The sequence below is a fragment of the Lissotriton helveticus genome, chromosome 7 (genome assembly GCF_964261635.1).
Source record: "Lissotriton helveticus chromosome 7, aLisHel1.1, whole genome shotgun sequence".
In the NCBI taxonomy this organism is placed as follows: domain Eukaryota; kingdom Metazoa; phylum Chordata; class Amphibia; order Caudata; family Salamandridae; genus Lissotriton; species Lissotriton helveticus.
In genome coordinates, this window is record NC_136068.1 from 1,738,843,337 (window position 1) to 1,738,865,460 (window position 22,124).

At 48.9% G+C, this 22,124-nt stretch overlaps 1 protein-coding gene across 2 annotated transcripts in view; it reads left to right on the top strand.

Annotated features, from left to right (window-relative positions):
- Window positions 1-22,124, top strand: part of ETFB (electron transfer flavoprotein subunit beta) — a 528,490-nt gene that overhangs the window by 161,464 nt on the left and 344,902 nt on the right. For both annotated transcript variants that reach the window (XM_078655460.1, XM_078655461.1), the window contains exon 3: window positions 17,374-17,532. In XM_078655460.1, coding sequence (XP_078511586.1) covers window positions 17,374-17,532 — 159 coding nt within the window. The remainder of the gene's footprint in view (window positions 1-17,373; window positions 17,533-22,124) is intronic.

Below are 22,124 nucleotides of genomic sequence, written 5' to 3' on the forward strand. Positions count from 1 at the left end.
GAGAACTGGATCGAGTACGACGCCTGTTTGAGATTCTCGTCCTCAAGCTGTCCCGGCTCCTCGTTCGACTCCGGCTCCGTCGGAGTCGTTACCGGATCCTACGACTTCGGTTCGTCTGGAGTGGTCGAGGCGCAGAGCTCAACGCCTCATGGAGGAAAGGGAGTATGAAGATCCTGAAGTAGAGGAAGGAGAACTTCTGGATCAAGGGGACTGTTTTGAGGACCTGCATAGTGCTAGTGGCCTGGAACTCTCTCCTGAGTGGTGTTTGCCATCAGTTTCTGATGTACCATCTAAGGACGTGGCACCCTACCATGTTGTCATTAAGAAGGCTGCGGAGCTGCTCAATCTGACTTTACCTACCGTTGAGCTCAAGCCTAACATCCTCACGGAGGTTTTCCATTCGCCTTCCTATATTAAAGAGCCTACACTCCCATTCAGTGAAGCTTTGACTGAGCCAATAATGGAGGTCTGGAAGAGACCATTGACTGCTCCTGCGGTATCCAGGTCGGTGGCAAGACGTTACAGGGTGGCACTTGGTGACCCTGAGTTTCTTTCTTCGCATCCTTCACAGGAAAGTCTGGTTGTGCAGACCGCTTGTTCCAACAGATCTGCAGGTTCTTTTCCACAGGAGCGGTACCTCGTGGTAGAAGTAAGCCTTTATGATATAGCGGTCACTGACGCCGCGGTGATACCTACCGAGTACCAGCTCATGGGGCATATCTTTTGCGCAACAGCAAGACCACATTCAGGTCATTATTTTTGATACCTTTTGCTTACAGAGGGCCAGCTCATGCCCTGAAGCAGAAACTAGCAGTGGATTTTTACTGCTGGTTTCTAGGACGACAGGCTTATTACATTTAGCAACTGAGCTTTGTTCCAGTAGGGACCATTAGAAGATCCTGATGAGTAGGCAGTAGGGGACTGCCTACGAAACATGTAGACCAGGTTGTAGCGAATCGCTCTACCTCAAAACCCCCTTCTTAACGTCCCCAGCTAGGGAAGTGAATACATTGTTTTTTTCCACTAGCCAGAGGATTTTTAACCTTTTTTATTCCCACACATAATTAGGTCCCTACACTTCACTGACATCACCCACACTTGCACAGTCACATAGTCCTGTCACTATACTAGTGCTCCCGCGTAGTCGGTCAGGTCGTAGCACGCCCCGCCCCGTAGAGGGACGGGAAGACCCCAATGATGAAGCATGACACTATTGGATTTTTTTAGTGTGTGAGGGGTATTTTAAAAAGCACACTGTGCTCTCATCTTTACCACCCTAAGAGAGAGCTCATCTATTAGTTTTCATTACCCACAGAAATTAATAAAAATAATAAAAATCACTACACTTTGATAGAATCTCTTTGTTTATACATATCTGATCGGAGGGTGATTCTGTCAATACCTCTTCACTTCCTCAATTGTTTTGGAAGTCTTTTCCACAGGTGCCAGCAGATAAAGATTCTAAAAAATTGGACCAGTCTGCAAAAAAGATTTTCTCCTCTGGTAGCATGGCACTTAGATCTAACAATGCTACTTGCCTGCTGGGGAGATATGTTCATGCTTTGATGGACTCTGTGAAACAATTGTAAACTAAGCTTCCGGAGGAAGATAGAAAAAACTTCAATGAAGTAGTCTCTGATACTCAGGCAGTGGCCCGCCAGGTAATAGAGTGGCATGGACACGACTGACTCTGTGGCCAGGATAATGAGCTCTACTGTTGCCACGAGAAGGGCCGCTTGGCTTAAGTCTTCTGAATTTTCAGCAGATGTACAGTCTACTCTAATGGACTTACCATTTGACGGAACTGGCCTCTTTGGAAAAAAAGCGGATGTAGCATTGGAGAGGTTCAAAGATAGCCGGGCGATGGCAAGGTCTTTGGGCCTGCAGGCTAGAGGCTCTACCACCAGAAAGTTTAGGGGATTTGGTGGATCCACTTTTCGTCCCTATAAACAAGGCCAGCAGCAACAGCAGAACCCTATGTACAAGTCATACAGAGGTAGACAGAGGGGTTGTGGACGTGGACGTCAGGGCTCTTCCTCCTCTACTTCCTCCTCTAATACCCACCCCCACCCCCACCTACAACAGCAAAGCAGCCCTAGATCCGCCATTCCGGATCATGCGGGTCGGCTTACTCATTTTCTACGGGATTGGGAATCGGTTACATCAGATCTTTGGGTTCTCAATCTCGTAGAAAATGGGTATGCACTTACTTTTCAGGAGTTCCCTCCCAATTACCCTCCTTGCCAAGGTTATTGTTCGGAGGACCACCTGCTTCTCCTGCAGGAAGAAGTCCTGGCACTGTTCAGAAAAGGTGCGATAGAGGTGGTTCCGGAGCAGTAGAGGGGTCAGGGGTGCTACCGGTATTTCCTGATCCCCAAAAAGGATGGCAGACTTCGACCAATCCTGGATCTCAGGATCTTGAACTTGTATCTGAAACAGGAAAAGTTCAAGATGCTCACTCTTGCGCTGGTTCTTCAAGTGCTGTTGGAAGAAGACTGGATGGTGTCGATCGACTTGCAGGATGCTTATTTCCACATTCCTATCCTGAAGTCACACAGGAAGTATCTCCGTTTTACGGTAGGGTCGCAACACTACCAGTTTGCGGTCCTGCCGTTTGGACTTACTACTGCGCCTCGAGTTTTCACCAAGCTGATGGCAGTGGTGGCTGCGCATCTCAGAAGGTCGGGGATTCCTGTGTTCCCCTATCTGGACGACTGGCTGATCAAAGCAGAGTCGCCGGAGAAGGTGCTCCATCATCTGCAAGAGACAGCTCCGTTGTTGCACAGGTTGGGTTTTTCGATAAATGTACCCAAGTCTCACCTGGTACCCTCCCAGCGCAACCTGTTCATAGGTGCGGTACTGGACACTACTGTATGTCGGGCATTCCCTCCACCACAAAGGATTCGCGACATACAAGAAATGATTCCTTTATTCTTCAATGGAGCGGTTGTTCCAGTCCTGAAGGTCCTTCGTCTGCTCGGTCTGATGGCTTCTTGCATTCTGTTGGTCAATCATGCACGCTGGCACATGAGGGCACTCCAGTGGTGCCTCCGCAGGCAGTGGTATCAGCACAACGGAGATCTCAGGGAGTCAGTGAGGATCTCCAGAGAAACTGCAGCGGATCTGTCTTGGTGGAGTGTGGAGGGCAATCTGTCTCAAAGAAAGCCCTTCCATCTACCTCCATCGGTGGCCACAGTGATTACGGATGCATCCACTCTAGGGTGGGGTGCTCATCTGGGGGATTTGGAGGTCAAAGGTCTTTGGTCTCCAGAGGAAAGGTTGCTTCACATCAACCTTCTAGAGTTGCGGGCGATACATCTGGCGCTCAAGGCCTTCCTCCCTTCCCTTCACGGTCAGTCGGTTCAAGTCCTGACGGACAACACGACCGCAATGTGGTATATCAACAAGCAGGGAGGAGTAGGGTTGCAGTGTCTCTGCAGAGAGACTCTGCGTCCTGGTCCTGGGTTCAGGACCATCAGATTTGTCTGATGGCAAATCATCTGGCCGGAGTGGAGACTCCATCCGGAGGTTGTTCACGACATCTTTCAGATGTGGGGGACTCCTCGGGTTGACCTGTTCGCCACTCGCGAGAATGCTCACTGCCTGTCATTCTGCAGTCTCCAGTATCCGATGCAAGGAGCACTGGGGTACGCGTTTCAGTTGAGTTGGGAAAGTCAACTCCTTTATGAGTTTCCTCCCATACCCCTGATTCCTCGGGTTCTGAGGAAGATTCGCCAAGACCGGGCCCAAGTCATATTGGTTGCCCCGGATTGGCCAAGAAGGGTGTGGTACACGGACCTACTCCACCTCTCCTCTCACCCGCCGCTCCGTCTCCCTTTCAGGGTCGATCTCCTCTCTCAGATGTAGGAGCAGGTTCTACACCCCCACCTCCAGACATTACACCTTCATGCCTGGAGATTGAACGGGGCAACCTGATTTCCTTTTCTCTCCCTCACGATGTGGTGGATGTCATTCTTTCGGCCAGGCGTGACTCCACCAAATCCATCTATTCGTATAGATGGTCTAAATTTGTTGTTTGGTGTAGGGAGAAGGCTATTGACCCTTTGAGGGCTCATCTGTCCGATATATTGCAGTTCGCTCTCTCTTTGGCGCAGCAAGGATTTGCTGTTGCCACAGTCAAAGGTTACCTTTCGGCGTTATCGGCTTTTCTCTGTTTGCCGGATCAGCCGTCTCTTTTTAAATCTCCAGTGGTTTTGAGGTTTCTGAAGGGCCTCACTAATAAGTTCCCCCTTTCTCCATTTATCGTGCCCCAATGGGACTTAAATCTTGTCTTAACATTCTTGATGGGTTCTCCCTTCGAACCCGTACACAAGTGTCCCATGAGGCTTTTGTCTTTCAAGACGGTCTTCTTAGTTGCGATCACCTCGGCAAGGAGGTTGAGTGAGCTTCAAGCTCTTAGTTCTAAGCCCCCATTCCTGACCTTTCATGCTGTTCGAATGGTTCTTAGGACCAGGGCTGCTTTTCTGCCTAAGGTGGTAACTCCCTTCCATCTAGGGCAGTCCATTACCCTTCCTACCTTCTATCCTCCCCCTCACCCTTCTAAGGAGGAAGAGAGACTGCACTGTCTGGGCCCTAAGAGGGCGGTGTCTTTTTATCTGGACAGAACAAAAGACTTCCGGTTGGACGACCAGCTATATGTTGGTTTTGCTGACTGTCGGAAGGGCAGAGCGGTGCACAAGCGCACACTTTCCAGGTGGATAATCCTGTGCATCAAGATTTGCTACTCCCTGGCGGGTAAGGACCCTCCTGAGGGTATACGAGCTCATTCTACCAGGGCAAGGTCTGCTACCTCTGCGTTGTCTAGGGGTGTACCTGTTGAGGACATTTGCAGAGCCGCGACTTGGGCCTCCCTCCACACTTTCGCGAAGCATTACTGCTTGGATACCGAAGTGAGGAGGGATGGCCACTTCGCGCGCTCTGTCCTCCAAGATTTCTTGGTGTAGCAGGATGGACACCCTCCTCCGGGAGTGGGGACTGCTGTGGGACTCTATTCACAAGGTGAGGAATCCACTGGCAGATGTATCTATCAGAAGAACAAGTTTTCTGGTAGATACAGTATCTGCCTGTGGATTCCTCACTGACCCACCCGCCTCCCCGTTGTCCACTCTGCTATACCTGAGTTTATGTATATTAATATTTATATTTGTATATATATTGGGTTTTTGATACCTTTGCTTCGCACTATGTGTGCTGTTCTGATTTGTATGTACTATGTACACTGTATATATGTATATTTGCGGTCATTGGTCCGTCCGGGTGCCTCGAAGGCACGGAAAAAAGGGCGGAACTGATGTCATCACGCCGACGTGGGCTTAATAAGGAGTCGGTGACGTCAGACGGAGCCGCGCGCGATGCCGCGTTCCTATGACGTCGTCCATGCCGGCGTGCTACGAAGAATTTTCCGAACGTTGCTGACTCAAGGGGGATATTCACAAGGTGAGGAATCCACAGGCAGATACTGTATCTACCAGGAAAAGCGTTACCAAAGGTAAGTAACTTGTTCTTTAGACAAGGGGCATCCGCAATTAAACCAAGTGCTTGCCCCCTGAGTCTTTTAGGACTTCCACTGGCTTGTAGCATTTAGGGAGTAGCTCCTGGTCAATAACGACAGATACTATGTTGTGTACACTGCCTCCGCTTCAGATAGTGCTCAGCCAAGAGGGTAGGCCCAGCCGCAGATGGGCGCAAACGGGCCTGCCCTTGGCTCAGACTTTGCCAGGGCACGCCTGCGCGCGTCCCCCGCTGTGGGGGACCTGGGCAGTCTTTATGCGCCTCCTGGGATGGCGTTGGCGGCGTAACAGCCACGTTGCAGGCTGGGGCCGGGAGTGATGCCCTTCCCGCGGCTCACAACAGCAGGCGAACAAGCTCCTGTGCTGTGGGGGCCCTGGGCGGTCTTTATGCACCCCCTGGGATAGCGTCAGCGGCGTCACAGCCGCTTTGCAGGTTGGGGCTGCTAGTCCTGCCCCTTCTGCGGCACACAACGGCAGGTGAACAGGCTGAAGTAGTTTTGCAGCAAATTTCTTAGCTGCATACTAAATTATATCTGTGTCATGCATCAATGCTTTGACTCTGGTCTTTCTCTTTGTGTTGTGCAGCTCTCTTTGCTGCTTGAGCTTTGTATCTGTAATCTTTAGCAGTGACTTTGCATTTCAATCAATCTATATTACAGCTTTGTAGATTGCCTCATCAGCTCATATCCAGTAGGGGTATACCTCATGAGTGTAACACGTGATTCTTAACTTAGAAAATATGTTCAAAGATCTCAAGAGAATCGATATTACAACAGAAACATCGCACATGTAAATCAATATTTTGTTAAAAACATGTTGCTATAGTAAGGCCTTGTAAATCATCATTATGGCTTGAGGCTAAAAGCGTCTAGCTTTTATCATCTGAACAGAACCTATTTAGCCGACCTTGAAATTGAATACATTGCCTAGAAACAGCAAAGACATGATTTACATAAGTCAATAATTGAGCTACAAATGGCAGTGTAATATCTTATTAATAAGCATCCAGGCTACAGGGTCAGCAATGGCTTGTTCATTTTCTCGTCTGACCAGTGGTAATTTAACATCATTTCTGCGAACACCGATGACCCTTGCCTTGTTGTCGTTCGGATAAGATTCGACGGGTGAATGTACCTGCCTAATACCAGATTCTATTACAATAGGATTCAGGAGGTGTCTGCTAATGGAATGGTTTGATGGGCATGAAAAAATAAAAACTGCGCATAATTTCTTGGAGTTTAAAGATTGCATGCAAAAATGCTGACCTGCCACATGATGCTTTCCAGGGACCTTGTATCTCTCTCAAGGGCAAATAAACATGGGAAAGTCTAGTGTGTAGAAAACCTGATATGAGAGTTCTGAATAAAAAAAGAGATGCTTGGTATTGTACAAACTCCTGAGGCGGAAGCCGGGAGTCTCTCTGCTCTAAAAATATTTGATTGATTGTCATTTGTAAATAAATTGCTTTTAAACAAACTTACTTCTACTAGCAGTCCGGTTCCCACAGCGGATCTAGCGCTGTTTGTTATCGAAGACTGACTCTCCTCGCCACCGTCCGCCCAGCCCGCTGGCCACGCCCCCCTTTTCGGAGGCCACGCCCCCCGCCAAAGTCTAGTTAGGGACGCTGATTGCAAGCGCCGCCATTGGTATTGTACAAACTCCTGAGGCGGAAGCCGGCAGTCTCTCTGCTCTATTTTAAAAATATTTGATTGATTGTCATTTGTAAATAAATTGCTTTTAAACAAACTTACTTCTACTAGCAGTCCGGTTCCCACAGCGGATCTAGCGCTGTTTGTTACCGAAGACTGACTCTCCTCGCCACCGTCCGCCCAGCCCGCTTGCCACGCCCCCTTTTCGGAGGCCACGCCCCCCGCCAAAGTCTACTTAGGGACGCTGATGGCAAGCGCCGCCATTGGTATTGTACAAACTCCTGAGGCGGAAGCCGGGAGTCTCTCTGCTCTATTTTAAAAATATTTGATTGATTGTCATTTGTAAATAAATTGCTTTTAAACAAACTTACTTCTACTAGCAGTCCGGTTCCCACAGCGGATCTAGCGCTGTTTGTTACCGAAGACTGACTCTCCTCGCCACCATCCGCCCAGTCCGCTGGCCACGCCCCCTTTTCGGAGGCCACGCCCCCACCAAAGTCTACTTAGGGACGCTGATTGCAAGCGCCACCATTGGTATTGTACAAACTCCTGAGGCGGAAACCGGGAGTCTCTCTGCTCTATTGTAAAAATATTTGATTGATTGTGATTGTGAAGGAGACCCTCGATAGGGGTGGAAAGGCCCTGCTCATCATGCTTGATTTGTCGGCGGCCTTCGACACCGTCCCCCATGACCTCCTCCTAATTAGACTCTGGGAGATTGGGCTGCGGGGTACGGTGTTCGCATGGTTTCAGTCTTTTTTGGCCGATCGGAGACAAACGATCTGGGCTCCCCCTTTCTCCGCCCGGATGCCACAGCTTGAGGTAGGGGTCCCGCAGGGCTCCATACTGAGTCCTTCCCTCTTTAATATCTTCCTTACACCTCTTGCGGCACGGGTGGAGGAGCTAGGGGCCCAGATCATATCCTATGCGGATGACACGCAGCTCCTGTTCACTTGTGACAGGGGTTGTGACTTCGATGGAGCAGCCATTCGGAAGTGTTTGGAGTTTGTGTTTGACTGGTTTGGGAAAAACGGCCTCAAATGCAACTCCGACAAATCCGAGATATTGTTCTTTGGCTGTTCTGCAGACCCACGATGGAAGCAATGGTGGCCTTCGGCCATGTCTCCCCCTGCCAGCGATTCGGTCACAGCTAAGAACCTGGGTATGATGGTCGACAACACTCTTTCCTTCAAAAGCCAGGTTGCTGGCTTGACGGGGAAGTGCTTTGCCATCTTAAGGATGTTGCGTAAGTTTTTGCCCTATTTATCTTTGGAGCATAAGAAAATCACGGTGCAAGCATTAATTGGCTCGCGCCTAGACTACGCCAACATCCTTTACTTAGGTCTTCCTGAATATCTGCTGACTCGTCTACAGATAGTTCAAAATTCTGCAGCCAGAGCAATCTTCGGTCTAACTAGAAGATCTAGGGCTAGCAGTCTCCTTGTCTCTCTACACTGGTTGCCGATTCGTAAGCGTATCTTCTTCAAGACCCTAACTACAGCGTTTAGGGCGCTTCACAATTTCGGCGCTGAATATCTGCAGAGAAGGGTCAATTTTTATCTTCCATCTAGACCTCTGAGATCTGCTGCCCAGGCCAAGGCTATCGTTCCAACAGTGAAGCGTGCTCGCTGTGGAGGTCGCTCCTTTAGTTACCTTGCACCCCGCCTCTGGAATACATTGCCCCTGACGCTGCGGGCATGCACCAATCTCTCGGTGTTTAGGAAAGGACTTAAAACTCACCTGTTTGCTATGTAATGCTGTTATGGTTAATTCTGGTTTTATTTTCTGTTATGGCTGTGTGTTTGCTGCTGGTATTTGGTGTGATGATCTTAAGCGCCGGGACGCTCTTTGGAGCAGCTGAGCGCTCTACAAAACAAACAGTAACATAACATAACATAACATAACATTTGTAAATAAATTGCTTTTAAACAAACTTACTTCTACTAGCAGTCCGGTTCCCACAGCGGATCTAGCGCTGTTTGTTACTGAAGACTGACTCTCCTCACCACCGTCCGCCCAGCCCGCTGGCCACGCCCCCTTTTTGGAGGCAACGCCCCCCCCGGCCCCACCTCTTCTATCCTTAAATTATGTGTCACTTTCGGATGCGCAGCGGACGAGCGCAGCGGGCGCGACGATTGCGCGCCAAAGGCGCGCCTAAGGCAAGCCCGTCTGCGCCCGTCCGCGTCCGACCGGGGCCAGGGGCCAGCCACTCTGCCCAATTTACACAATATTCCTCTGCACAGCTACTTAACCTCCAAGGTTCATGGCCTCTGGACGACATTACATTAGTACGTATTGATAGATTGGGATTGACCCCTCCATTTATTTCCCCCCTCTCTCCCTCTCTATCGTTTCCACCTACCAACTGTTCCTGCTCTGCTCCGCCACCGCGCCCATCCATCACCACTTTATCTGCTATCTATCTTAACACTAGGTCAGCTGTTAAGCATTATCATGAACTTTTCACCTTACTGGACCTGCACAAACCCAACCTCCTTTTTCTTACGGAGACTTGGTTCTGTGACAGTTCCCTTCCCCCCTTATTAGCCACGCTTCCTGCATCATATTACGTTCTTCGCGCCGATCGTCCCCCCGGTAAACCGGGTGGTGGCGTTGCCCTGATTGCCCGCAAAGATATCATCTTTCAACCTCTAGTTTTCTCCCCTATTGGCTCATCAGATTTTTTAGTTGCCCGCACACTCTCTTTCAGCACTCTGCTCACTTGTGTGCTGATGTACCGTCCTCCCTCTTCTCCTCAACTCTTCCTGCCGAGCTTCCAAGACTTGGTGGCAACCCTGGTCGTAAACAACTCGGCCATTTTGGGATTTGGAGACTTCAACTTTTGGCCTTCAGATCCGGCCGAATGTTCAACATCGAAGGAATTCTCAGAGTCTCTACGCTTTCTCAATTTTTCCCCAGCTGTGCACTCCCCAACCCATTGTCAGGGCCACATCTTAGACCAGATTTGGTCCCTTAACTGCCCAGTGTCGTCTTTGACCATTTCCCCTTGCACCTGGTCTGATCATTTCCTCATCTCTTTTTCGTTACCTCTCAGTTCAGCCCGCAAGCCCTCCCTCCCTAAAAACATCTGGGCGCGCTTCTGGAACCACGTAGATGTGACTTCCCTGTCTGCCACACTTTCCGCCTCCCGCCCCGATCTTCACGGGCTGTCATCTCTCGAACAAGCTGACTCCATCAACTCATGGCTTGGTTCAGGCTGCAACTTAGTCGCTCCCTTAAGGCGTGTATCATCCAGACGCACCAACGACGCAAATCGCTGGTTCAATCAGGAACTCAAAGCTCTAAAACTTAATGTCCGTCAGGCTGAACGCTCTTGGAGGCGGGACTATTGTCCAATACTTGGAAATCAGTACATCACTCTCTTGGCCCAGTACAAAAAATCCATCCTGGCGACCAAGAACGCCTACATTTCCTCCAAAATTTTAGCTGCTGAAAACCAGTCCAAAGAAATTTTCACTATTGTGCACGACCTTGCATACTCTGATAGGGCCTCCCTCAAACCTTCCCCCTCCCAGCATCTTTGTGACTCCCTCAATTCTTTTTTCCTTGATAAAATTTCCACCATCAAAGCTAATATCCCCCCCCTTCCCCTTCCTTTGTCATCCCCCATTCTCCCCCCAACACAGCATGCCTCGACTTCAACCCCCTCCTTACCGAAGAATCCTTCCTTTCTCTTCTGCCGCTGGTCAAATCCGGTTCCCGTCTAGACCCCTGCCCTGCACATATTCTGAAACAGATTTATTCTGTTTGTGCCTCACCCCCTCTCACCCTCCTTAACAGCTCGCTATCACAGGGCATCGTCATCCCACCCCTCAAATCGGCCGTCATCCTACCCTTCTTAAAAAAACCCGGAGCGGACCCCTCAGTACTGGTCAACTATCGCCCCATCTCACTCCTGCCCTTTTTGGCGAAGGTGCTGGAGCGTCACGTAACCAGAACGCTCAGCACCTTCGTGGAGGAGAATGGGGTATTAGCCCCCCGGCAGGCGGGGTTCCGACCCTCACACTCCACGGAGTCCGTTATATTAAAGGTTCTTGACAACCTCAGAGAGGGTTTGGACACCAACCATCCCCAGGCCCTGGTCCTCCTCGATCTCTCCGCCGCTTTTGACACGGTTGATCATTCCATCTTATTGTCCTGTGTCAGAGCGGCGGGAATCGGAGGATCGGCCTTGGTCTGGCTGTCCTCCTTTCTGAGTGACTGCACCCAAGCTGTGCGCTTGGGTGATTTTTCAGCGGACTTCCAGCCGGTTAAATGTGGGGTCCCCCAGGGTTCATCCCTTTCCCCGCTGTTATTTAACCTGTATATTGCTCCCCTTATCTTTGCCCTCCAACAGCTGGAGGTCTCCATTTATAACTACGCGGATGACCTCCAGCTAATTTTTTCCTTATCTTCCTCCCCAGAGTCCATCTCTAACTTTCAATCTGTCATGACTTTCACCCGGGACTGGATGAATTACAACCACCTGAAGCTCAACCCTGACAAGACGGAGTTGGTGCTGACAGGTGGTTGCTCCAGTCCCTGGTCCTCTTCCTTTTGGCCCCCCTCGTTGGGTACTCCCCCAATCCCATCCCCCTCTGTAAAAACTCTTGGGTTTAAACTGGATCACCAATTCTCACTTCACTCTCAAGTTAGCACTGTTGTGTCTTCGTCTTTCCTCTCACTTCGCACCATTCGCAAAGTTTCTCGGTTCTTCTCTCTCCCCGCCCTCAAACTTATAGTCCTGGCAATGGTTATCTCCCGCCTGGATTACGGCAACGCCCTTTATTGTGGTATGCCCGCGTACAGCGTGCGACGCCTCCAGCTGGTCCAGAACCAGGCGGCTCGCCTGGTCTTCAATCTATCTAAGTCACATCACGTCACTCCCCTCCTCAAGACCTTACACTGGCTCCCCATTCGTGAACGAGTCTAGTTTAAACTAGGTTGCATCATCTTCAACGCCCGGTCCGGCTCAGCCCCTGCCTTTATCATGTCTGAAATTCATTCCTATGTCCCTCCCAGGGAGCTGCGTTCTTCCACCCAACAATTGCTTGTAGTCCCCCGTTTCAAACGTAAGAAGTGGGGAGGCTCCAAATTTTCCACACTCGCCCCTGCCTTCTGGAATTCCCTTCCGGTCCACCTGAGATCCTGTCCCCAGTATACACTCTTTCGCAAGGCATTGAAAACTTTCATTTTCACACAAGCCTTCTCCCCTTAAACCTCCTTTTCCATGATCTGGTCTTCGATTCCTCCGGGGTTCAGTACTGTACAGCGCCATGAAACCGCTAGGTGTACGTGTGCTTAAGAAATATTTTAAACTCAAACTCACGCCCTTAAATTACTTTTGAATACATAATACTGTTGCAATGAACAACAGTTAAGATTTATATAACCTTATGGCCAGCTGTCTGAAGCTATACTGGTTATTAAAGAACCTAGATTTGCAGCTCGGGACTATAACGAGGCAGAAGGCCTTTAACAACTGGTATATCCTGAGGCAAAAAGGCTTTTAGACCATTCCATCCACTGAGAGTAGAATGTTCTGAGTTAACAAGAGAGAATCAGAAAGACAAACATTAGAATGTTGGAGCAGGAGGCCTTTAGCAGCCATTATTTGCCTGTGTCACTCCTTTGTCTTCAGTGGTAATCCTCACATTAAAGTGTTCTAATATAACCCGCTGCCAAGGGCTATACTGGTTTTTAAAAGCCCTGAACCCAAGTTATAAGCCTGCGCTTATGAAGGTAAGGGCCTTTAACAGCAGTTACAGGATTGTAAATTAAAAAGGGAGAAATAGAAAGACAAACATTGGAAGGTGAAGCAAAAGGATTATACCAACCATTATGAGCCAGAGGTCACTCCATTGGCTTTAATGGAGCTCTCTCAACAGTTCAATGTTTTATATGCAAAATTGCGCCTTTCATTAAAATGATAGCCTGCTTTGAAGACGGTTCATAGTTTAGAAGAAACTGTAGCAGTAAAATGATCCAGCGCCTCCACCTGCTGGTAACTTAGGTCAAAACCTTCCTCTTAAGTTCCAGAGTGATTAATTACTAGGTGTGTGTGTGCCCTGAGATTCTAACTTGTAGCCAGCTGTGTGCTTCATTTGAAAAAGAGTGAACTTTACCTAGCTACAGGTAAGTAGATGCTGGAGAGAAAGCAAGACAACACTACAGATGGAAAACAGAATATATTAGTTAATTACAAATGTCTTAAATTGGCATCAGATTGAAGCACAATAAGCTTTTGAACAACCTTGATCAAAATATCCCTTCTTCCTATACTTCAATGAAAAATGTTAAATCATGTGCAGTTAGACTGCGATCATTGACATATAGTTTCAAAGGGTGTCTCTGTGAACGTTTTGCCTTTATATTCACGACCCCATTTAATCCTCAGTGTTCTTAGTCCCGTCTTGAATATTGTGCCCATAGGACTGTTTTGACTCATGTATTCATAGGCTTGTCTTGGCTCCTGTGTCCCTAGCCCCCTTTGACTCCTCCGCGCTTTGCCTCTTCTTAGTGCCGGTATCCCTCACCCTGTCTTGGCTCTGTCGTCCCTTGCCCTGTCTTGGCTCTGTCGTCCCTTGCCCTGTCTTGGCTCTGTCGTCCCTTGCCCTGTCTTGGCTCTGCTGTCATTCGCCCTGTCTTGGTTCTGCCGTCCCTCGCCCTGTCTTGGTTCTGCCGTCCCTCGCCCTGTCTTGGTTCTGCCGTCCGTCCCTCGCCCTGTCTTGGCTCTGCCGTCCGTCCCTCGCCCTGTCTTGGCTCTGCCGTCCGTCCCTCGCTCTGTCTTGGCTCTGCCGTACGCCCCTCGCCCTGTCTTGGCTCTGCCGTCCGTCCCTCGCCCTGTCTTGGCTCTGCCGTCCGTCCCTCGCCCTGTCTTGGCTCTGCCGTCAGTCCCTCGCCCTGTCTTGGCTCTGCCGTCAGTCCCTCGCCCTGTCTTGGCTCTGCCGTCAGTCCCTCGCCCTGTCTTGGCTCTGCCGTCCGTCCCTCGCCCTGTCTTGGCTCTGCCGTCCGTCCCTCGCCCTGTCTTGGCTCTGCCGTCCGCCCCTCGCCCTGTCTTGGCTCTGCCGTCCGCCCCTCGCCCTGTCTTGGCTCTGCCGTCCGCCCCTCGCCCTGTCTTGGCTCTGCCGTCCGTCCCTCGCCCTGTCTTGGCTCTGCCGTCCGTCCCTCGCCCTGTCTTGGCTCTGCCGTCCGTCCCTCGCCCTGTCTTGGCTCTGCCGTCCGGCCCTCGCCCTGTCTTGGCTCTGCCGTCCGGCCCTCGCCCTGTCTTGGCTCTGCCGTCCGGCCCTCGCCCTGTCTTGGCTCTGCCGTCCGGCCCTCGCCCTGTCTCGGCTCTGCCGTCCGGCCCTCGCCCTGTCTCGGCTCTGCCGTCCGGCCCGCGCCCTGCCTCGGCTCTGCCGTCCGGCCCTCGCCCTGTCTCGGCTCTGCCGTCCGGCCCTCGCCCTGTCTCGGCTCTGCCGTCCGGCCCTCGCCCTGTCTCGGCTCTGCCGTCCGGCCCTCGCCCTGTCTCGGCTCTGCCGTCCGGCCCTCGCACTGTCTCGGCTCTGCCGTCCGGCCCTCGCCCTGTCTCGGCTCTGCCGTCCGGCCCTCGCCCTGTCTCGGCTCTGCCGTCCGGCCCTCGCCCTGTCTCGGCTCTGCCGTCCGGCCCTCGCCCTGTCTCGGCTCTGCCGTCCGGCCCTCGCCCTGTCTCGGCTCTGCCGTCCGGTCCTCGCCCTGCATGGGCTCTGCCGTCCCTCCCCATGCCTGGGCTCTGCCGACCCTTTCCCTGCCTCCCTCCCCCTGCCTGGGCTCTGCCGTCCCTCCCCCTGCCTGGGCTCTGCCGTCCCTCCCCCTGCCTGGGCTCTGCCGTCCCTCCCCCTGCCTGGGCTCTGCCGTCCCTCCCCCTGCCTGGGCTCTGCCATCCCTCGCTCTGCCGTTCTTTCCCCTGCCTGGGCTCTGCCGTCCCTCGCCCTGCCTGGGCCCTGCCGTCCCTCGCCCTGCCTGGGCTCTGCCGTCCCTCGCCCTGCCTGGGCTCTGTCGTCCCTCGCCCTGCCTGGGCTCTGTCGTCCCTCGCCCTGCCTGGGCTCTGCTGTCCCTCGCCCTGCCACACACAGTTCTCCTGCTAGGCTCGGCCGCCGCGCATGGTTGTCCTCCTAGACTCGGTCGCCGCGCACGGTTGTCCTGCTAGACTCGGTCGCCACGCACGGTTGTCCTGCTAGACTCGCCCGCCGCGCACGGTTCTCCTGCTGGGCTTGGCCGCTGCGCACGTTTCACTTGCTAGGCTCGGCCACCCCGCGGTTCTCCTGCTAGGCTCGGCCGCCCCGCGGTTCTCCTGCTAGGCTCGGCCGCCCCGCGGTTCTCCTGCTAGGCTCGGCCGCCCCGCGGTTCTCCTGCTAGGCTCGGCTGCCACGGGGTTCTCCTGCTAGGCTCGGCTGCCACGGGGTTCTCCTGCTAGGCTCGGCTGCCGCCGGGTTCTCCTGCTAGGCTCGGCTGCTGCCGGGTTCTCCTGCTAGGCTCGGCCGCTGCACGGTTCTCCTGCTAGGCTCGGCCGATGCACGGTTCTCCTGCTAGGCTCGGCCGATGCACGGTTCTCCTGCTAAGCTCGGCCTCTGCGCAGTTCTCCTGCTAGGCTCGGCCGCTGCAGCGCCGTTCGCCTGCTAGGCTCCCGTACCCCTTTGCCTGGTCTATAATTCTCTGCCTGTTGGCCTCCGTGTTCTGATCCTTCGCTCTTGGATTCCTGGTTCTCTTCCAGGGGATCCTCATCAATAGTCATAAGCATTAGAATATTCCCGCCCATGTGCGGGACACCGGAAACACTATATTATATGTGCCCCACATATATATACTCATATATATATAAATACATATATATATATATATATATATATATATATATATATATATATATATATATAAAAACATGCAATAGCAGCCAAAGAAAATCAGAGCTGAAATATGCTGTGCAGAATTTCCACCATACATGAATAATAAGCATTAGAAACATGAGAAACAACAACAAAGTTTGTTTAGAAACTGTTTTAATGCTCAGAAAGCAGTAGAAATTCTCATAACTCACTGGAAGCATAGAAAGCTCCCAGGCTGCATTGCAAACACACAGTCTAAAAAGACTGAAAAGTTGCTAGGCTCGGCCGCCCCGCGGTTCTCCTGCTAGGCTCGGCCGCCCCGCGGTTCTCCTGCTAGGCTCGGCCGCCCGCGGTTCTCCTGCTAGGCTCGGCCGCCCCGCGGTTCTCCTGCTAGGCTCAGTGAGCCAGGCCATAAATGCAAATCCTCTCCCTGTCCTTAAGAGTTCTTCCTGACAGGTGTTCACAGTGAGGACAGGTGTCTGGATCATGATCTTCAGGCAGACACAAGATACAGACGTCGTGATTGTCTGATTTTGCCTTCTTGTTGCCACAAGAAGGACATTTGTCAAAGAGTGAAGGCATTCTCAGAAGAAAATGTTCACAAAACTGACTAAAAAAGACAGTATATTACTTGACTAGTTGTTAAATGTCAAAGTAAGTGTAAAAATAGACAAAAGTGAAGTATTTTTCTGTCAGAAAACAGAAAATTAGTGGAGCTGTGTAACCAGGATCCTTCCTGAAGGAGCCGGAAAGAACAACTGACCTGTCACCCCTGAGGCATGATGGGATACTGGGGGTCATGGGTGCCTTAAAGGCACGGTGTCAGTTTATTGCTATGCAGCTGCAGGTTAGCTTTTCAGTCTTTTTAGACTGTGTGTTTGCAATGCAGCCTGGGAGCTTTCTATGCTTCCAGTGAGTTATGAGAATTTCTACTGCTTTCTGAGCATTAAAACAATTTCTAAACAAACTTTGTTGTTGTTTCTCATGTTCTTTTGTTACTACTTTTATGTTGTTTGCTTTTTTCACTTCTTTTTACTCCTGGCTGCTTGTTGCTGAATTACGCCCTTAAAACCATTCCTCAAGCAGATGCTATTTATTTGCCATGACTGAATATGTTCATGTACTGAGTGAAAGAGGCGATATTTGGTTAAAATGTTTGCATTGCAGATTAGAGATTTTAGATCTTTAAAGCAGAAAGGGCTAAAGTACTGATGGGCCTATTGAAGAGACTGTAAATGCATTCCTGTTTTTTTAATGTATTACACCTTTATAATAAATGTTAAAAAAGAGGTTAAAGTGGGCACATTTACGGTGTTTAAGTTTTATAGCTGTATATCCTTCCTTTTCCAGGAAACCCTCCGCACAGCTTTGGCCATGGGGGTCGACCGTGGGATACATGTTGATGTCCCAGCCAAGGACTATGAAAATCTCGGCCCCTTCCAGGTCTCAAAGATCCTTGCTGCTCTGGTGAAAAAGGAGAACGTGAACCTGGTGGTGCTTGGAAAACAGGCGAGTGTACCACATTTTAATGGTCTTTCTAATCCCATTCCACACATGCTAAATTTCCCTTTAGACATGATATGGCATGTTCTATCCTTACTGATTCATAATTACATACAATATCAGTTAAACCCAATGAAGCAAAAAGATTTAATTTCAAGACTGAAGACTACCATTATGCATTAATCTTTTATTTGCCACTTCTGCAACCCATTTAAGGAACTTACAAACAATAAAACCACACTTAGAACTAGAACACCATAGTCCGTAAATGCTTCCTTCATGGAACACTCTTCCTCTTAAAAATGCTGCTTCTGAGAAAGAAAAGTACCATGAGTGAAGGTTTAGTTTGATGTATGAATTGCATTTTGTGTTGAGTATTTTTAAAATGTATGAAAATTAAGCTTCTAATTTATAAAAGCATCAAATGCATTTAGTTAGTATGCTAAGGATAGGTGAGTTGTGTAATCAAAAATCTAACTTTCTTTTTAATTTAAATAAGAGGGTTCAATATGAAGAATTATTCTGGTAGAGAAGCAGTCATTGTATCATGTAGTCTCATGTAGCACAACGTGCACTTTTAAATTTGACTGTCTTGAGTGTGGTGTATAGGTTTTATAGCATATGGTTATGTTTGGCGGTTGGGGAGGCCACGACCTTAATGTCTGCACAATTCCTAATTCTTGGTGGTTCTTCTCGAGCTGGCAGCTTGGGCCGCATTTTTCAAAGCTAAGCGCGAGATGAGCTTGCACGCTTGCCACGAGCCCTCAAGCACCGGGGCAGTGAGTTGAATGCTCATGATAAACAGCATTTCCTGTATGCAGGCAAAGTGACTAAATCAACGCGAGCTACCGTGTGAGTTTTGGCAGGCATATTAGATCGGGCATGAACAGGAAAAGAGCGAGCATTAGCGCTCTAAAAATGCACAGTTCAAGAACAGAGATGAACAGTAAAATGGTAATTTATGAGGAGAAATTAGTTTTGTTTGGAGGCTGTGTTTTTTTGTTTTTTTTTAAAAAGGGGTTAGATTTAAATTACTGTATATTTCTAGTTAGAAGTACTTAACAATACAAAAAATATATATTGAAGGATAAAAGATGCCCGAAGCCCAGCAAATGTATGAACGCCATTGAGATTATAAATATGGTTTAGGCAATTGATACCATACTCAGACAAAGCTCCTCCCATCTGGTCATGGAATATAGCAGGAAACAACGGTTCATCCCAAAGCGGTGTATCTGGATGCATAACATAAAAACATATTTAGTAGACATCTCCTGCAATACATAGCTATATCCCGAATTTACTTAAAACTCAAACATTTAAAATAGTTGGGATCCCCTAATCTATACAAGAATAATCTAAAATCTGATCCTAGCGCAAAGCGGAATAAAAAAATCTGCGGGGTCAGGATTGCCAGCGATCACAAGGCTACGAAGGTGCCCAGCGAGCGCAGCAAAAAATAGAGTTTAAAATCAGGGAGTGAAAACCCACCTTGATTATACTGAAGTTTCATAAACCAAATTGCCCACCTAGCTTGTCTGTAACCCCATAAAGCTGCCAATGATTCCGTCAAGTTGTTTAAAAAAGGAATTTGTGACCCATAGAGAAATCGTTCGAAACAGGTATTCAAATTTAGGCGGGACATTCATTTAAATGATGTTACAATGACTGAGGATCGAAACAGGGTTATTCCATGCCCTAAGTTTTTTTGGACAGATGTTAAGAGCGGTTCATGATTTAACTTGATAATCTGAGCCACCTGTGCAGTCAAGTGAATGCCTGAATAAGTGGCGACGAGCTTACCCCCTATATCGGATCTTTAGGTTAAAAATTGAGAAGTAATTGTGTTTTGGTATTATTAAGCTTCTAGCCAGAAAATTCTCCAAATCTGTCCGCTTCAATGGGTTGGGGGAATAAATTTGACATCGTCAGCATATGCTGTAATTTTAAGTTTATAATTGCCGGAAACAACAGGCTGAATATGTGGTAGCAAGCCTCAGCCAGGCCTACTAGTGCAAGGGATTCACCCTTCTCTACTACACAGAGACTTCAGACCAATAGCAAGTAGTTGGCACAGAAACTGTAATAGAAAAGACAGAGTTTATTAAACCTCATGAGGTGGAACTACATTCACAAAAACACCCTTCGGTATAGTATGAGGTAGCACACTGACTGGAAGGAGCTGGGTCCTTTTATACCCACACAGAGGCTCAAAAGAAGGCGGTACAAGTACAAGCTGCTGTTCTTAGGCACATACAAGGTCATACAGAAAATGCACAGTCGGCAAGTGGGAGGAGCTCACAGTTAGCTAGTTGGAGTAAACACATCCTGACAGTTACATGCTAGGGACAGCTGCAAGCTCAACTGAGCATGCAGAAGCTAAATATAATCTGTCTCTAAGCAAAATTCATGAGCAGTTAACAGAAAAGTAGGACAGAGCACATGGCATACAAAATGTCCGACAGAAATACAAAATGGATTCTGTAAAACGGGCAAGATAGTCTCGAAATACTGGATGTCTTCTGCTAATGCTTAACCTAATGATTACTAAACTACGACAGACGACCCTTTCAGCATTTGCTGAAGACATCTGTCTGTCTGGGGTAATCTGGATCTGCATCCTGTATATTGATATTCATCATATCAGAAATCTCTTTGCTTAACCTTTGCTGTTCTTTTGTAGTACTTCTTTTAGCAGGTTTACAAGCAGTAATGCACATCGAGCAAATCATGGGACCACATTGTATACAAGTACAGCATGTAAATAGTATCACCGGTAGTATACATAAAAAAGTCAGTAGTTTCCAGCCCCAAGTAGCAAAGAGTGTCCATATCCAGTTTGAAAATGTCCATGTACCAGTCTCTGGGTGAGTTTCTGCAGCAATCTTATGTAGTTTAGAGATTGCGTCATAAACTGAAGGTGAGTGGTCTGGGATGAAGACTCAACAATTGCTTCCGATGATGCGGCATGCACCACCACGATCAGCCAAGATCACGTCGAGCACCATTCTATTCTGGAGTGCTACAATCCTTGCGATTTGCAGCTCTTCTGTAATGTTCCCAAGTGCCATAGCTGTCTGATTAGTGACAGCTTCCACTACACGAGTCAATCTTCTAATCTTTCTACTATTTAATGCAGCCCCCACAAAGAAAAACAAACCCAAATTGAAATCAACATATTGTTGCAGGGCAGTGTCTGTCTGATCAATCTCATCAGTACTTGTTGTCCGTTTATATCTATTCTTTGAAATATCATTATACAGTTTCAGGTCAAGATGATATGATGCAGGTGCTAAAAACACATGGGGTAATAAAAATGATATGTAGCATACCCCTGACCATCCAACAAGTAATTGGTAATATCCTTTATTACCACCGACGAAGTAGGTATTATGTGACGATATGAAGCTGCTATTATTTACACCCTCCATGTTTAATACAGTAGTACATTCGCTTTGTCCTACGGGAATTCTCCCAACACTGCTAATACATAAATATGCTTTTGCTCCTGTTACTGATGTCACAAAAAGTCCATTGTTCTTTAATCGCCCTCACATTTGTGAAGACATATGGGGTCGAAATATTGTCCGGTTGGTATTCATCTCATTCCCATTTAGTCCCTTTAGCTTGAGGATAGCTATTTTGATCTTGGTAACATTCTTTATTAAATCAAAAAATGATTCCACCTATTGAAGGTTTCCCATAAGCAAACAAAATGGCATACCAAGCTTGATATGAACCATCATGAGAAAACGGTAGAGGAATAAAAGGCGTTCCTCCTTTCTTCTGGTGTGCAGGTATCATCCCACAAACCCAACAATTGGTAGTATTTGAAGCATTATGGGTATGATGCAACATCTGAATGAATGTGTTATTCAGATAGGATTGTCGATGTTTCTGCTCATGATAGGGATGAGTGTAATACCGATGCTTCAGTGGAGCTGGAGTAGTTGCAACAAAAAACAAAAAGCTGTCTAGCAGGAACTGCTTTCTCAATGAACCAAGTTGTTATTGCCAAAATCACCAGGTCAACAACAAACCCTACAGCACAAATCATTTTCTTATTCATTTCACTTGACAACAGTGCTCGATCTTTCTAAGAACCTATTGAAAACAACCATTGGAGCTCTTATCCCTTGGTAAGCCGCTGATTTCTTCACCACGGGCCAAGACGGGTGTCACTACACTAATGCAGGGCTGATCCCCCCCCCCCCCTCCCTGCCTCATTGGCTCTCCGTTTCGCAAACCCAGGGCGGTAGCTCAACCAGTCTCGTTCAAAACGGCAGATTCTTTCCTCGGTCTCAAGTTGTATCGCGCTGTTCCAGGAATCGTGTGGTCCGGGAAGGCTTCCGTAGACTTGTCACATGAGATAGCTTGACCCTTCTCCGTTTCCAGAATCTCTCGATGGTCGATCAGCACAGCAGGTTCCACCAAGGCGGGCGATACATGCTTGCAGTGCGTGGTATGGAGCCAGTTCTTTCTGTTCGTCACTCGAACCGCTGTCCTTGTAGCCAACAGCACCTGCTCCGGACCTCGCTACCTCGGCTCCAAGCTGTTCGATCTGTCGAATGCCTTGACCATCACGTGGTCACCATGAC